Source organism: Nannospalax galili, unplaced genomic scaffold, assembly GCF_000622305.1.
Source record: "Nannospalax galili isolate Female #2095 unplaced genomic scaffold, S.galili_v1.0 scaffold312, whole genome shotgun sequence".
Taxonomy (NCBI): domain Eukaryota; kingdom Metazoa; phylum Chordata; class Mammalia; order Rodentia; family Spalacidae; genus Nannospalax; species Nannospalax galili.
Genome location: NW_008335967.1, coordinates 4,434,287 through 4,452,814, shown reverse-complemented (window position 1 = coordinate 4,452,814; position 18,528 = coordinate 4,434,287). Strand labels below are relative to the sequence as shown.

Sequence of the window (18,528 nt, the reverse complement as noted above, 5' to 3'; positions counted from 1 at the left end):
CTGGGCAGGTGGGCCTATGTCACATAAGAAAGCAGGCTAAGCAGGGGCCAGGGGAGCAAGCCAGTAAGCAGCATTCCTCCCTGGCCTGTGCTCCAGCTTCTGCCTCCAGGTTCCTGCCCTGAGTTCCTACCTTGGGCTCCCTGATCAACTGTGACCCAGAAGGTGTAAGCTAAGTAAACCTTTTCCTCCCCAAGTTGGTATTGGTCAAGAGTATTTTGTCACAGCAATGGACAAACAAACTAGGACATGCTAGAAGAAATCATTGGCAGTAACCTACAAGATACAGGTATAGGAAAAGGATTTTCTAAATCAGATGTCAATTGCTCAGGAATCAAGGTCAACAATCAACAAGTAGGACCCCATTAAAGTAAAAAGCTTCTGTACAGCAAAAGAAACAATAAAGGAAGTGAAGAGAAAATCCACAGACTGGGAGAAAAATCTTCACCAGCGACATACCTGATGGAGGTTTAACATCCAAAATATATAAAGAACTCAAAAGAACAAACAAAAAAAAAATCAAGAAAATAAATGACTCAATTACAAATGGGCTATGGATCTGAACAGAGGCTTCTCAAAAGAATCAATAAAGATGGCTAAGAAACAACTTAAAAGGTGTATAACATCCTTAGTAATTAGGGAAATGCAAATTAAAACTACTTTAAGATTTCATCTTACCCCAATCAGACTGGCTAAGATCAAGAGAACAAGTGATCCCAACTGCTAGAAAGGATATGGGGAAAGGGGAATGCTCAGTCACTGCCTGTGGGATTGCAAACTCATACAATCCTTATGGATAGCAGTGTGGAGAACTCTTAAAAAACTAAAAATGAGCATACCATATGATTCAGGTATACAACTCCTTGGCATATACCTAAGGGACTGACTCATCCTACTGCAGAGATACTTGTACATCCATGTTTGTTGCTACTCCACAATATGTAAGAGATGGAAGCAACGTAAATGTCCCTCAACTGAGTGGATAATAAAAATGTGATACATTTACACAATGAAGTTCTACTCAGTGGTAAAGAAACACGAAATCAGGGCTGGAGAGTTGGCTCAGTGGTTAAGAGCACTGACTCCTCTTGCAGAGGACCTGGGTTTGATTCCCAGCACCCACATGGCAGTTAACAACCATCCATAACTCCAATTCCAGGGGAATCTGACACCCTCTTCTGACCTCCACAGGCTGTGCACAACACAAGTGCACTTACACACATACATGCAATACACTCATACATATAAAATAAAAATAATAAAGTATTTTTAAAAAAAAGATGAAATCTGCAGGTAAATGAATGGAACTGGAAACAATTATACTAAGTGAAGTAACCCAGACTCAGAAAAACAATGTATATTCTCCCTCATTTGTGGATCCTAGCACCAAATTTGTATATGTAAGTATATATCCCAATGTAATTGCAGGTGCCAGGAAAATGGAAAGGAATCAGGAAAGTAAAGGGAAAAAAGGAGCCTGAGAGAGAACAACAGTAGAAGACTGGTGTTACCAAGGGGGAAATGGGTAAAATGGGAGGTATTTAAATGAAAGGGGGAGAGGGAGGGTTTTACAAGGAACTATGGGGCTAAAGGGGAAGAAGGAGCTTAAAAGAGGGGGAATCATAGGAGACAGGCATTACTGAGTGTGAAATGAGGTTGAAATGATGATACTTTAACTGGTGAAGAAGGAGGGAGGATTAGATAGGGAGAGAAAAATAATGCTTAGCTGATGTGAAAAACCAAAACCAAAGGGAAACATAATAGTTCAAAAACCTACTGAAAAATTACAGATACATTATCACTGCATTGAGTCCATGTGTATAGCTGAAGGTTATTTAACAAGAAACAGTGCCAGACAGGAGAAACCTCCCTTCAAGCTGTTGGCCAAGGTAGTCCAAGAGACTCCCAAAATTTACACAGGCTATTGGCTATAGCTCTTGATTACCTCCCCAAACCTGAAGGTAAGAGACTATTATTGAAGTTAGGACATATTTCAGACACAGAATTTGAAGCAATGGAAACCACCTCTCTGGAGGCTAGCTCTCATAGTTTTCAAGAACACTATGCAAGCTGCTAAGGGAGAACATCAATCAATGATCCAACCTCAAGCTCTAAGCCCTGATAACCACAACAACGACTGGCAAAGCAAATTATATTAGGGCAGTAGTGCCACTTTTACCTTGAAAGTAATCAGCAACTGTCTAATTGGACTTAAGTCCACTAAATGGGAGGAAATTCAAGTGTGGTACTGTAAACACAGCCTAATACACATGGCTGGAGACGTCACAGAGCTTAGAGAAAACCCCAAAGCTGTCACATACCTAGACAAATGTAATTTCTTACTATGTGCTAAATATGAATCCTTATATTTACAGATAAGTATTCAGTCACCACTCATCAATGAAGCTTCTTTTGCAAGAGACGAAGATTATTACAAATGGTCACACACAGAGATAGTCTGTGAATTACCCAACCCTATGTGAAACATCTGCAATTAAACTTCTACACCCAAGCTTCATGGAACATAGTGGAACAAGGGGTAGAGAGAACACTAAATGCATCTCTCAACTCTCATTAATGAAGCTCCCTCATGCAACAGAGGACCATGAACACAAAAGGACACAAATGACCAAAGCACACAGAATAAGAGTCTGCAGAGTGTGGGTCCCTGGACAGGACTCCTGTATTAAACTTCACCTCCCTAGAGCTCAGGAACTATTGCATTAGAGAGGGCAGAAAGACTGTAAGAGCCACAGGAGGAGGTGCATGACCATACAGAAACAGAGTCTTACAGGCTCCTCCTAGGACCTTGCTCATATGAACCTATAGCAATGGTGATGACATGCACAAGACCTATGCAAACTCAAGCAGACAAAAACCCAGGACAGAACTGTGAAAATGGGCAGTAGGTCCCAATCTTAGCCCAAGAGCTACTGGAAACTGATTACTGCTGGGTGAGGAAGAGCTGATCTTCTTAAAGGGAGGGACTCTAGGTCAGCTGACTAGAACTCAGTGGATGAACTTACACTAAGAGACATCTGGGAATACTAACTTGACTTGATGGGCCTTAACACAAATGACAGAATGCATGAAATCCAGTGGGGGGACTATGGAAGCATTCCAGCAGGGAAGGACGTATAAAGATGATTAAGATGTTCTGTATGAAATACACAAAAATTCAATTTTAAAAGTTCATTAGAAACTACAAAAGGAAAGTTATTTTTCAAAAAAACTACAAAAATTAGTCTACTAGATATTATTTAAGAATATGAAAAAATGCATAATGGTAGAAAGTCAATTCCAAAATTCTCAGTACGATATTGGGTTTTATTTTTGTGATGGTGTTACTGCTAAACAACATCTATTTGTTTTTTAAATGGGGAGGAGGGGGGAGAACAGGATGGGACAACTTAGGCAACTTGCAGGTGAACCTTAGTATCTTAGTATATACTTCGTAGAGTGATCACCAGGGTCAGCACTTCTGAAATGTTACAAAAATCTAGACACATACCCCTCAGAATGCAAATAATTTTAGGATTTATTTTTGTTAATTATACACATACACACACACACACACACACACACACACACACACACACACACGTCTGTGTATAAGTGAGAAGAGGGCACCAGATTCCTTGGAGCTGTAGTTATAGGCAGTTGTGAAATAGGTGTTTGAAACCAAACCCAGATCCTCTACAAGAGCATTAGGAACTCTTAATCACTGAGCCATCTCTCCAGCACCCAGAATGAAAATAATTTTACCTGCCTACTGATGATGCTTAGTATTCACAGGATTTGAAAATCCCTTTTACTAAGTCTGTGGCGGTCTGAGACTCACAAACTATATGGATCAACATGTTACAGCACAGCAGAAAAATGTTTACCATGAGCTTATCTGAACATCAGATGCTATATTTCTCATTAGACAGATTTGACATAAAAATCCAAATTTTAAACTTCTCCCAAAAAAAGGAAAAGAGCTGACAAACCTTAGCCTGTATTTCCACAGGAACCAGCAGTCCCTCATGTGCTATAGCACTGAAAGATATGCTCACAACCCCTTTGCTATACCTCTGATCTTTTCCCAGAGATGCAACTACTTGGTTACATCTCTCCCACTTTTTTTTTTTGACAGGATCTCACTATGTATCCCTGAATGGCCTGGAAATTGATTTTAGACCAAGCAGGTCTCAAACTCACAGAGATCCTCCTGTCTCTGTCTCCTAAGCATTGAAATTAAAGCTGTGTGCCACCTCACCCAGCTACACAAAACTTTAAGGAGTGTCAAGGGCCACCAATGTAGTGTCATCCATGATACAGCTCTCCGCATGTCATGCCCAAGAAATAAACCAAGGCAAGCCACTGACCAACATAAACTTCTATACAAATTTGTACACCAACAATGTACAGAAAATTCTACATTTCTGTAGGGCCTTTGAGGCACACAGATTTCTAAATCACTTGTTGATTAGTACATAGCAGCTGCTGACAAATGTTGGATGAATAATAATCTATGAAAATTAGTCTTTTCTCCAGACCCCTGCTAAATAAAGAATTCTACTGCAACAGGAATCTGAACTATAGTTATTAAAAGTATAGCTACTATTTATCATTGCCATTGTTATTATAGTAGCTACTCAGAACGGTTTGTTCAGAACAGTCCCTGGTAAATTCATCATAACTTACCACTCCAAGAGAAGATTCCGCCTGGTGCCTGTAATCCCAGCAATTGGGAGACTGAAGCAAAAGGATCTCAAGTTCCAGACCAGACTGGGCTAAAGAGCATGACACCAATCTCAAAAACAAAACAAGGATGAGCAAGATGGCTCAGTGGGTAAACTGATTGCTACACAAGTCTGATGACCTGAGTTCAATTCCCAGACCCCATATAACGGTTGAAAGCACCAACTCTATAAAGTTGTCCTCTAACCATGTTTGCCAGGACACATTCATACTCACATCATACACATGCATATAAACACAGTATTTTTTAATGAAGAAAGAAAAAAAAAGATATAATATGCCAAGTGAAGAGGAAGTGAAACTGCTACTATGCAAAATAATGTTTGGTGGCGCCTAGAGTTGGTACCAAATCCTACTAAATCACACACTGGGGATTTTACTTCTCTCCAAGGTTCTTTCAATCAGAGTATCTAACCCAAGTCTTAACTCTAGGGATGACATATTTTTATTTTTTTATGACACTTGCCAACTGAATCACCTGTAAACAAGCTATGGTTCGGGCTTGAAACTTTTATCTCACAAGAAAACACAGCAGGATTTGATACTCACTGCTTTTCAAGGTAAACAATACTGTTTCTCCATTTCTGGAAGGGACACAAAAATTCCTTTTGTACCAGGTATGGTGGTGCTCACCTTTAATCCCAGAACCCAGGAGGCAGAGGCAGTCGGACCTCTGTGAGTTCAAGGCGCCAGCCTGGTTTACATAGTGAGTTCTAGGCTGGTTGTGGCTACAGGGAGACCCTGTCTCAAAAAGACCTCCCCCTAAAAAAATTCCTTTTGAAAAATTAGGTTTTAGGAAACAATTAAAATTTATACCACCTGTATTTGACTATAATTAAATGTAAATAAAAAGGCATGATCCTGAGTAAATATTAGTACAGTATCAAATATGTAACTAAAAAAGGCAACAGATGGCATGCAAAATACTGACACTAGGGGAAAATGTATGTTTTTGTGTTTTAATGTTTTCTTTTAGTACAGCGATAGAAAGCATTCAGATTTATTTTAATTTCAATTTTACATTAAAATAAATGTTAAAAAAACTAACAACAAACTACATTTTATGATACAAAAACCTGACTTGTAACATTTGCATTTTATAATAGTTAATATAAATTAGCTAAGTATAATTTATAAGTTAATCTATGCCAATAGCATAGACTCCCTGTATCAAAAGTCTTCCCACAAAGCTTTTTTTAAATTTTTTATTTATTTTTATTTTAGGTGTATGCTTGTATTGCCTGCATGTAGGTAAGCACACCCATGTCATGCAATGCCCATGGAAGACAGCAGAGGCCGTCGGATCCCCTGGAACTGGAGTTATGGACAGTTGTTAGCTGTGGGATTCGAACTGGGGTCTTCTGCAAGAACAGTCAGTGTTTTTAACCGCTGAGCCATCTCTCCAGCCCCCCCTCACACAAAACTTTCAACTTGTAAACTGCAAATGATAGTATTTTTTCATCATTTGTGGATGAAGAAGTTCTAAATTTTGAGATGAAGGCATTTCTAAGTATGATAATAAGCTGAAGTTCATAATAAGTAAATTAGAAAGTAGGCCAAGTGGACTAAGTATCACTGATACTATCACTTTCAAACAACAGCTGTGACATAAGCAATGGAGGAGAGGTGTCCAGCCTTGGTGAGGCTTATAATAGGTGTAATATGACCCAGGCAGGGCTTCTGTGAGTTGGATGAAGACAGGAACATGACCAAAGTAAAGAAAGCCTGAGACTAGCCTAGAGAGAAAGTCTAGAAGCAGTGCTCACTGGCCCAGACCTAGCACTTACCTTTATCCCAAGAACCTAAAAAGAGGAGAATGATCCAGCTGACAGATTTGTGTTCTAGGCAATTTCCCTGGGGTATAATGTGAACAACCTTCCTTAAGAACTTCAGAAATCAGTCCGGTGTGGTGGTACACGCCTTTAATTCCAGCACTCAGGAGGCAGAGGCAGAGGCAGGTGGATCTCTGTGAGTTCAAGGCCAGCCTGGTCTACTTAGTGAGTTCCAGGCCAGCTGGGGCACAAACATAGTAATTTAGAAAGCACTGCATCTAAATTAAATAAATAATCAACAACAGAACAGAAACTTGGATAAATGCCTGCTTTTCTTTTATCAGAAACTAAATGATAACTCTATACTGTTATTCTGACAGCCATGTACAACTTAAAAGTTAACAGTTTAAAAGATATCAGCTGGGCATGGTGGAGCACGCCTTTAATCCCAGCACTCGGAAGGCAGATCTCTGTGAGTTCAAGGCCAGCCCGATATATTTCCCCAGTTTCTCAAATATAAGGTCTTTCTTCCATCATTTACAAGACAAGCTTCTGACAGGGTTTAAGTGAGGAATGAACTTTGCTATTAATATGGAATCTTAAAACTAATGTTAACATGTATGGTCTCTAGAACCTGTCAAAATACCATCATCAGAGCTTCAGGACTACACCCTATGGCCCTTTCTGGTTAAGCACCTAATGCTATTTCTTTCATAAGGTCCACCTGAAAAACTGTCCCCATGTGTTTGTAATCCTCCTCAAAATGGTCCAAACTCTGGATGGCACAGGCACAGCTACCAAAAACCTAACAAGGAAAAAAGAGAAAGGGAAGAAAAGAAAGGAGGGTGAGTTGGGAAGGGGGTAGAGGGAAAGGAAGGATATGCAGTACTGAGTCGGCAAGAACCTAGAGTATAACTGGCAGAAGTACAGATACCTGTAACACTAAAATTAAGCAACTGCACTCCTAGGAATAGACTCAAGAGAAATGTATATACAGGTTCATTTACCAAACACCGTGCATACAAACGCTCATAGCAACACTATTCCTAATAGCCAGAAACAGCAGATAGCCCCAATGACCATCAATAGTGAAAGAGATAAACTGAAGTAAATTCAAGCTATCAGTACTAGAAAGCAGCGAGACTAGCTCAACTACAACTACACACAAGAGAATGAATCTCACATAAGTAACACTCTTTTCTCTTTTGCTGGGGAATAGAACCAGGGCCTGAGGCCTACTAAGCATGAGTTTTATCACTGAGGTGTTCCTTCACCCACATCTTCCTTTTATTATTGTTGTTCTTTAATTTTCTCACCTATCACTTCTATTCCTGAATGTATCATATTGCACTGTGCTCAAAGATTCTTCTAAGGAGAAATCAATCTATTACCTCTTTCCACCTCTAGAATATTCAAGGCACTGTATACAGCATAAGATCCAGATTTTTTTTTTTTTTTTTTTTGTCTTTTTGAGACAGGGTCTCCCTGTAGCCCCAGCTGGCCTGGCACCTGCTATGTAGACCAGGTCGGCCTTGAACTCATAGAGATCCGCCTGCCTCTGCTGGGACTAAAGGTGTGGGCCACCTCACCCAGCCAGAATTTTTAAAGGTGACCACTTCACACCTGTGCCTCTCAATGTTTTTAGGGGAGAAAAATATCCATCTACCCTTCAGATTTATCCTTGTATGCCACTGCCAGAATTATCTTTCCAAGTAAATAAATGCCACTGCACTCATTTTAAAACTGACATGCTCTCACTCCTCCTCTGCTACTTGATTCACCAGAGACCTCTCACAAAGTTCATGGCCAAATTACAAAGAGAAAGGGGGTAGGACATACCCTAGTGGAATTTTTACTCAAAATCTCAAAGGCTGATGTGCTGTGTACTTGAATCCACTGTATCAATGTCACAGGCATTTCCCAAGTACTCAATTTGGCTAGTTATACTCAAAAAGTAAGTTTTAAATGTTTCAAGTTTCTATTTATATAATATTAAAAAACAGAAACAACTGAATACCCACATGCAAAAAAGAAAAATCAAGAACTAATCTAAATTCTTATCTCAACATTAAAACCCAAGATGAATCTCAGGCTTAAATATTAAGAACAAATCATTAACTGGGCATAATGGTACAGCACTTTAACCTCAGCACTCCAGAGGCAGAGGCAGGCGGCACCTGTGAGATTGAGGCAGTCTGGGATGATCTACATAGAGAGTTCCAGGCAAGCTGGGGCTACATCACGAAACTTACTTTCTCTCTCTCTCTCTCTCTCTCTCTCTCTCTCTCTCTCTCTCTGAATTTCTCAATTCAACACAAAATCTTAGTGACCCCAGGCTTGGCAAAGATTTCTTAAGTACCACACAAAACTCATAAACTAAAATAAATAATAAAATCAAATTGCATTTCATTATGGTCGTGAATTTCCCATATATCTTCAACAAAAATATTAATAAATACCAAATATAAACAAAGTAAGTACACTAATTGAGTGGAGAGAAAAAAATCACAATCAGCCACTGTTTCAACTTACTCTACCATTCAGAAAAAGAATCTAGCCTAGAGAAACAAAAGCGACAACGGCAGAATGGGGATTGGAGAAGTAAACAGTTGGCAATAACTGTATGGTCTAGTCTTTGGGCTGGGAGAAGAGCATGAAGAAAGAATCTTTTGTCCTCCCACCTTGCTTATATGTCACTGCATAGACCGAAGAAAAATGTATTCAAAATAAGAGCAAATGATGGACCCCTTACCATCAAATTTTGCCCTTCTTATTCATCCAGGTTTCTGTTTACTCCAAAGTAAGAATTAAAAGACACACAAGAATGAGCACAGGTTGTGTAGTTGTATAAAAAATGCCTTTACAGTGAACAGGGGCAATACACTATCTCGATCACTTAGTCAGCACTGGTAGAATATGCCACAGCACAATGATACTATGACTTTTTCTTCCCTCCTTTTTCCTGCTCTCATGAACAAGGCAGCCAGAAACTTGTGAATTCAGTATTTGCTAACTATCTGGATGTTAATGAAATAAGCTAGTATTTATATATTCAGTACAAGGAACCTTTTTGAAAAACAAAGTGGTACAAACACAAACACTAATACAGAGTCTTTTTCATGAGAAAACACAAACCCAATATAGAACTTTGTATTTACCTATTAACTTTGATTCTGAGGACATGACAGACAAACAGATACGCACACACACAAACAACCCTTCTCCACACTCCCTCCCTTCGTCCTATTAAGAACTTAGTAGTATTTGGCTTGATTCTCAGCACCACCAACCAACCAACCAACCAACCAACCAACAGCTATTGAGTGATTGCTACCCTTTTTCTAGGTGTTATAACTATTACTCCTCCTCTTCACATCATGTTCTACACCATAAACTGATGGATTGCTGTCATTAACTATTCAGTTTATTTTATTTTACTTTAAGCAGGGCCAGACAAAGTGAAACTGTGTCCAAGCATCAACACCATGTTAAAATATAAATGCATTTATTCATTAACAATCAATTTTAAAAAGGAAATATTTATGATGGGACTTATTCCTAAAGCTTCCAGAAGGGATCTTATAGCAGATGACGTTCTTAGCTTGTCACAACATACATTATTTGTTTTTTATTCATTATCAGGTACCCTTTTCAAATTATAATTATTCGTGCAATTATATTCTCTGCTCTTAATCTTTTTAAAAAACATTTTATTATTTTTATGTGTATGAGTGTATTGCCTGCATGTATGTGAGTGCACCTGTGTTGCGCAATGCCACGGAGGTCAGAAGAGGGCTTCAGATTCCCCTGGAACTGGAGTTAAGGACAGTTCGTAGGTGCCATGTGGGTGCTGAGAATTGAACCCAGGTCCTCTGCAGGAGCAATCAGTGCTCTTAACCGCTGAGCCATCTCTCCAGCCCCTCTGCTCTTAATCTTAAAAATATTTTATTATTTTTATTTTATGTGACCACATGTATTTCCTACATATACGTAAGTGCATCTATCTCATGCAATGCCCACGGAAGTCAGAAGAGGATGCCAGATCCCCTGGAACTGGAGCTATGGACAGCTGTGGGTGCTGGGAACTGAACCCAGGTCCACTGCTCTTAACCCCTGAGCCATCTCTCCAGTCCCTGTCTTAATCTTAAAAAGGGTTAAGTTGAAATTTTTCCTCTCTTCAAAACAAAACCTAAAACTAAAATATAACTTAGTTTAACTCCAGTAATTTTGGCCTGTGAGTCAGTTATTCTCAATAGAATACAAGTATTCTACATCTCCTCTACCAAATTACACCCTTATAGATCTCTACTGCTTCATTTGGGCTAAAAACATTTTCAAATTGATTTGAAGGACTGTGATGTTAGTATACCTTATCTAAACAAACACCATTGAAATTTTACTTCAAATCATTTTTTCCAATGGAGTCCTCCAAAGACTATGAAATTAAATTGGGGTTTTTTTATTTTTCCTTTCCCATTTTAGAAAATTATGTGAACATAAATAATTCAAAGGGCTAGGGAGATGGCCTCAGTTAGTTAAGAGCACTTGCTGCTTTTCCAGAGGACCTGAGTCCAGCTCCCAGCACCCACATCAGGCAGCTCATAAGTACCTGCAATTGTAGCTCCAGGGAACCTTATACCCTGTTCTACCCTCTGTAGGGACCCATACATGTGTGGTAGACATACACATACACACATGCACACATGAATAAAAATAAACCTTAAAAATTTAAACCAATACTAGTTTTTCTAAGATTAGCACTTTCTATGTAGAACTCTAAAAATTTAAGATGAAAAATAAAAACATCAGTTTCTATACTTAACTACATTTTGTATTTAGAAATGCTGTTTCTTCACTAAGTTCTCTGAACTATCAACAGATCTTCTCAATTACAGAAACAAAACTGGTTACATGGAATGACAACTTCTGGTTTCATACACCTGAATAGCTTCTCCTTCTATGGAGAAAGATTACCTATCTACCCATACACACTGGAGAACTGTGATCCTATGAAAATTCCAAATATCTTTAATACTTAGGCCACTATGCCTAAAACCATGAACTTTTAATATTAAAAACAAGTCAAATCAAAGATTTTCAAAATGCAATAACTGGTGATCGAAGAGCAGAAAACTGTGACGAGGTTCTGAATAAGGTATTAAATCCTGTGTAGGGTACCGTATTATTAGGTCATGAACTTTCTTAACTTGGTTATAATTTTTCAGATTCTTCCAAATAAAGTATCAAATGGCATGACTAATCATTATTGTATAGCTTTTAATAAAAGAGGGAAAAAAAGAAATTGTGAAATTAAACAACTTCAATACTTGCAAAGTGCTAAACAGATACATAAACCATATTGCCACCCTTTATGTAAGCATGTCACAATTGCTTAATATAATTCTATGTAACCCTACTAAAATAATAATCAACAAAGCAAGCTCTGGTGAACTGTGTATAAAGTTATCTGCATAGTGGTTGATTTCTAAGCTTTATAACCATGACAACACATATTCTCTTTTTCAAATTACCACAGAATCTAAGTAAATAAAATCATCAAAATACTTGAGTATTTTTCCTTATAAAACGAATTTTAGCCAGAAAAAAAAATATTACTCACTCCTAGTTTTTTTCTGAAATATTTATCTTCTCTGTTCAGCCCTCAATTTATCAATAAAGAATTCATGATACCACAAAAGGCTAACATAATTACTGCTGTCATCTCATTAGGTATGTTCCTCCTAGTACAAAACTCTAACATTACAGTTGATACTTGGACTGTTCACAATCTACACCCCTACCTTCTATCATTCCCATTACCACCATTTTACTGGTAGAATATTCAGAAAGCTGAAGACTGTTTTGCATCTCAGCAAACAGAATGATTAACATCAGGCAGCTAGCTACAAACCAGAAGTTAGAAATTACACAGAAAATAAACAAACATTTAATTTTTCTATTTTCAATCCCTATAGAAAGCACTTACATCTTTATTTGTAACCTAAGCTGTAACCAGAGGCTTTTCAAGTAATTATAATGATAAATCAATATAACATGATCATGTCATCAGATCATATCCTTCAGAAACTACTGTACTTTAAATCCATTTTGTCATGGTAGGTTCAGCTAGTTTTTGTTTTAACAGTATTTTTCCAGTATTTTTTCTGCATCATTTCCTCTATCACCAAGTAATTTCACCACATTATTTTCCTAAATTTTAAATCTATGAATAACAAAGACAGCCCTGGAAATTAGCCATAGAAAGATAAAATATGCTATTAAGTACAAATTCAACATTAAGAATAAATTGATAAGGTAATAAAGAGAAAAGGCAGCCATCAACTGCCTAAGAACCTCAATTTAAAACATTAAGGAGCATACACAATTTCACAAACAGAAGTGAGCACAGTATTTACATATCCAAATAGGGAACTCTAGTCTCATTTTTTACTTCAGATAAAAAAATAATCTTAACTCTGCTTATAAGGCAAAACGTCATTTTAATAAACTATCTCCTTACAGGTATAATCTTATGATTGACAGATGAAATAATTGCTTTAAAAATACTTCTGAGTCATTTTGTCCTTACCTGCAGGCATGAACGATTACTGCATGCAGTGACTGTTCCATTTCCTAGCACAGACTTGAAGAAGCATCATATCTCTTTTTCAGAATGTGACTAATCTGTGGGTTTGCAATTCCTAAGCTATTTACAAATGGCACTCCCTTTTCTACATTAAAAAAAAAATTTCTTATTACAACCAAAAATCAAGTATTTTTAAGCTAGATACTACAAATAACCTCGGTAATTCTGTGTAGCCACAACCTCAAAATACAAGAACAAAATCTCAGTATTTCCTTAAAGAAAGCAAGATTTTTGTTTCTTGATTAAATTATTTCTTAAGCTTTCAACAGCTGTCACACATGAACCAGCAGTCTGCTGTGTTATGCTGTGCATGCTGCAGCTGATTAGGCTTCACTATTTTTCTTTAAAAAAAAAAAAAAAAACCAATTACCCTTCGCAAAAGCAGAACAGCTTGCCCAAATACACATCTTCAATACAGCACAATGCCAGCATGCAGTACAATACATTATACAGCAAACTTGACTAGAAAAAAAAAATTACATCCTGTTTGTTTCTTAGCAATGCTACACCATTAATTGTTCATGCAAGAGATGTAGCTGTACCTTTCTGAAGAGGACGACTTCTCAGAGTTAACTGACATCAGCAGCTCAATCTTCTGCTTGATTTCTGGAAAAATCAGAAAATATTCACAACCAAGATTGCCTGCCCTTGCTTACAAGCCTTATATCAAGAGATTTTTCTTTTCTAATCCCTTTTGTTCAGAATGAGGCCACAAGATCCACAGCACTTCTGTTAGGACTGGGATTCAATGGTGCTATAAAGGGAAAAAGCTCCAGAGGCATCAGGCCTTGCTAAACTATGCACATGACTGTTTATGAAAGCAGGAAGTACCATTGCTTTTAAGCAGAGGGGTGTTCTCTTTTTTAAGGTAGAACTGCTGGGGCACTATAAAAAGGTTTTAAATTTAACAAATTACAATACATACAACAAACTCTAACATCCAAATTCAATAAGCTAAATAATTCAAGAAGCCTAAGTAATGAAGCCTAAGTAATGATGTTTTAGGGTGAAATGAACAGATATGCAACCCCTAGCTGTTTCTATTTGATTAGCCCTAAAAAATATGGCTCAGTGAATCATTTTTGTCACTTAAGAATGAAATATTAAACGAAAACCCCAATTTAAAGATTAAGAAATGCTTAGCCTTTGTTATAATTTCCTGATTGCTTTTGGTTAAAGATGTATTTAATATCTAGTCCCTAATGCCTTTAGGAAAAGACTTCTTGTTTTACACCTTAAATTTCCCCTCCTCCTTCCCAGTACAGTACAAGTGAACAGCAACACCCAGTTACCGAGCATAGATAATATTCTTGTCCTTTTAGGAAAGGAATGGCAAAGCCATCTACATCAGAAATTTAGTGCAAATTCAATTTAATTAAAAGACAGTTGCTGATACCAATTTAGAAAAGAGACTAGAAGGGAAGAGTGAAAATAATAGGGTGAAAAAAAAAGACACAAGAAAAAACTAGAACATGCTACCTTTTAAAAAGGCCAGTAACTAGTCAAAGGCACATAATTTTAAATGAATAAAGCCCACTCCTCATACTTCATAAGAAAAATTATTTTCCTAATCCTAAAAAGTATTTTCTCAACTGGATTTTTAAAACTACAGTGTACTTTCATAATAAAAAGTTCATATATGAAAAATAAAACAGTACTACTAAAACACAGTAAGTCAGGATTTCAAAGCAGACCTCAATAATTTTTGTAGATTTTTTTTAGGAATAAAAAAACCCCATTTTTAAAAATACTAACTACACTAATTAATCAAAGTGGAATATAAGAAAATGTAAAGGAAAAATAAAAATAAAAACTAGCTACATAAAATGTAATGGGCTAGGAATATTCCTTTCCAGTATTGTTAAGGAGATTTTCCCAATTTGAGCTTATAACTTCATCCAATGGGCATTATGAAACTAGTTACAACTGGTACAATAATAAAACTTACCTTGAGAATTCTAAGGTGGATTACAGACCCCAGTCCAAGGTGCCACAGTGAATAAATGTTCAGTAAAGACCTTTGCCTGGAATTTTGAAATTAAGTTCTTTCCTTTTCAAAAACCATGGGATCTTAAGAAAATTACCTAAACTCTCTAAACCCTCTATCTTCTCATTTATAAAATGGGAAAACTATTTTTACTTGAAAGGCTGTTGTGAGGATTTAATGAAATAATCCATGCAAAGGCCAATGAGTACTGTGCTTGGCATGGGGTACACCCTCCCTGCTTCTTTTATGCAGTGTCTCGCAAATGACAGGATTCCCTCAATAAATATTTACTGAATAGAGTTAATGAGACACAGGACTGTCCATTTTCTTAGCTTTTCCAGTTTAAACTCACTTTCTTCTACCTTTTATCATCAATCGCAAGATTTTTTTAAAATCAGTATAATGTTATTGTATGTGGAAATTAACTGTATCCTATATCTCAGCCTTCCTAATTTTTCCAACTATCTTCTTCGGAATGAGATTACACCTGAATCCACCTTCATCATGACAATTATTTTATTTCAAAAAGATAAAAAGTTCTTACTTCAGTATGTCTATATAAAATCAGTGCACTTAAGATGAAAAAGCCTAAGATCAAATTTCTTGGCTCTAATAAAGTTATGCCCATCTTGCAAACCCAGGGAAGAAAACCTTAATCTATACACTTTTTATGACTTTGGAGTCGAGTAGGATTCATGAATAGGTTGCCAGTCCTATCATTTTCACATTTCTCCCAATCATCAGACTTGATAGCTCCACAAGGACTGAAAGAGTCAGGAAAGGCAAGAAATACTATGTGAGTGTCGTAGCCCTCAAGGTCCACATTCTTCCATCTATGCTACACCTTCCCCTCCCTATCTAAAACATCACTGGGTCTGGTACCCCCCGCAGACATTAAGAAGCCCCAAAACAAGAAAATATTAACAAAAAAACAAACCTAAAAAAAAATATTTTGAAAAAAACACTTCCGGAAGCCATTTCTTGATTTCCATTCCCCACAATACCAGATAATTCATTCTCATTCTCCCATTCTTTCTCTCATTCTCTGTCTCTCTTTCTTTCTTTCTTTCTCTCTCTCTCTCTCTCTCTCTCTCTCTCTGTGTGTGTGTGTGTGTGTGTGTGTGTGTACACATGCATGCATGCACTTTTACAGGTTTGAGACTGAGTTTTCCTATGTTATTGCCTAGGCTGGTCTTGAACTCTGCCTTCTGATGTCCAGATGGATATGATTTTGTAAATCTCTGGCTAAGGACCAGGCATTCTCTTGGTCCCTTGAAAATCTGTGTCACTTGAGTCATCCACTGACATGACCACATGTAGGACACACACCACCAATATTCCCCCCCCAATTAGTCAGCTGTTCTTCAATTACATAATTATTCCCAGGGTAATACCTTGATCCCCACATTTTACTTTTCGGCAATTAAATCACCCAATCATTTTAGCTCTAGTCCTATTAACTTAGGTCTTCCTCACACCAGTTGTTTAATTCATTCATCCTACATACTTTACAATACTATTCGTGAATTCCTTTAAAATTTATTTTCCTGTATGAGTTGGTATAAAGATCCAGTCTGCATTCACAGTCATCTTTTAAAACAATGTACCAACCTACCCCCACAATTTAAAGTTATTCTCTCTACCACCACCCTTGATTCTTCTAAAAAAGCAGTCTTACCACCTTGTAATTGCCTGTTAATTCAACCATCCAGCCTCCATTTATATTCCTGGACTAATAACATTTTTTAAAAGTTCATCAACTTTGGGGCTAGCACAATGCCTCAAAGGGTAAAGGCATCTACTGTTAAGCCTAACAACTGGAGTTTGACATCTAGGACCCACATGGTAACAGAGAACAAAATCCTTCAAGCTGTCCTCTGACCCCCACACATGCACCATGGCATCGGTCACTACCATCCCTCCTCCAGGCACACAAAATGGGTAAAATAAAAATGTAATTTTAAGAAAAAATTTTTCCTTAACTTTTATCTACATTCCCTATATCATCTGTCCATCACACTACTACCAGTGCTCTAAAATACTCAACAGAATGACATTCAGCTCCTTACATCTCTCATCCGTTAATTAATCCTTTACAATTAGCCTCATAATTCCACCCCCCGAACCCACCAAAAGACCATGCTTCTTTACTTCACAGAGAAAATAACTAAGTGGCTCCTGTGTACTTGGAATGAACATCAAAAATTATAGTTAATTGGATTTAGTTGTAATTTTAATTTCTGCATAAAATTCTAAGACGATGTAAGTTTTATTGTCTCAGCCTTCACAGTAGTGAGGTCTACAAATATGGATCACCAAGCCTGATGACTGTTTATCCTTTTAATGCTTTTCTTTTTGTAATTCTCTGTATTTGATTTGGTAATCATCTTCTCCCAGCCCTTACACATTGGTGATAACTATAGATCCTTCAATATTCACCAAACATACCTACATCCTTGTCTTCAAAAACTGTAAGGGCACTATTGATAAATGCATATGAATTGCTAACCCAATATTCTTTCCTGCAACCCAACTCTATAAATCCTCCAAAGTCCAATGGACAGTTTCCCCTAAATAGTTACTAAATGCCTTGAGAGCAATGTCTAAAACTGAACTCATTAACTTCTCAACCTCATGTCTAACTTTATTTTAGACCAAGAGATTGAACTCAGGACCTAGAGCATGACATCTACCATTGAGTTTACCACCCCTCAGCCCTCACACCCTTTGTAGTCTAACTCAGTGAACAGCAGCATCATTCACTGTCCTTGGAAGCCACAATTTTTGAGAAATCCCAGATATATTCCACTGTCTCATTTGGGATAGAATTCTCACATTCTCCCTTTTATACACTGAAATACTAAGCTCCATACTGTGTGGTTTCCCAAACATACCATGCTTTCTCATGCTACAAATCTTTTCTTCCAGTTTCCTTTCCCTGGAACACTACTGTATAGGTCATTTCCCTCACATACAAAACTTAAGTTTTTCAATCTGGGTCTCAAGTGTTACCTCCTCCCAAACATCATCTCAGACAGAATTAAGTTCTCCTCCTATGTATATATTGTACATACTTGCACTCAATCATCAAACTATGTACTTTCTTGTTTAACTTTCCACACAACTACACAGCTGCCCTAAGGACAGGGATACGAATTCACTTCAGCTCATACAGAGCCTGTCATATATTAAGTCTTATTTGATGATGCTTTCATAATCATCTTAACCTGTTCTTGTCAACCTAATGTACAGTTAAACCACATGAATTTATAAGGAGGAAAGCTGAAGAGAAAAAAAAAGAAATTCAAGTTGGAGACATTCTTCATTTACAACTAGTATTGACCATTTGAGCCTTTAAAACATTATTTTTAATTTTTAAC

General features: G+C 37.3%; 1 protein-coding gene across 10 annotated transcripts in view; it reads right to left on the bottom strand.

Annotated features, from left to right (window-relative positions):
• Srpk2 (SRSF protein kinase 2) overlaps positions 1 to 18,528 on the bottom strand; it is a 239,211-nt gene that overhangs the window by 137,537 nt on the left and 83,146 nt on the right. For 4 of the 10 annotated variants that reach the window (XM_017797550.2, XM_029562343.1, XM_029562344.1 and 1 more), the window contains exon 3: positions 13,704 to 13,767. The exons of 5 other annotated variants lie outside the window; for them this stretch is intronic. In XM_017797550.2, coding sequence (XP_017653039.1) covers positions 13,704 to 13,767 — 64 coding nt within the window. Of the gene's footprint in view, positions 1 to 13,703; positions 13,976 to 18,528 lie in introns of those variants that run through there. One more of the 10 variants, XM_029562346.1, reaches the window with a different exon arrangement.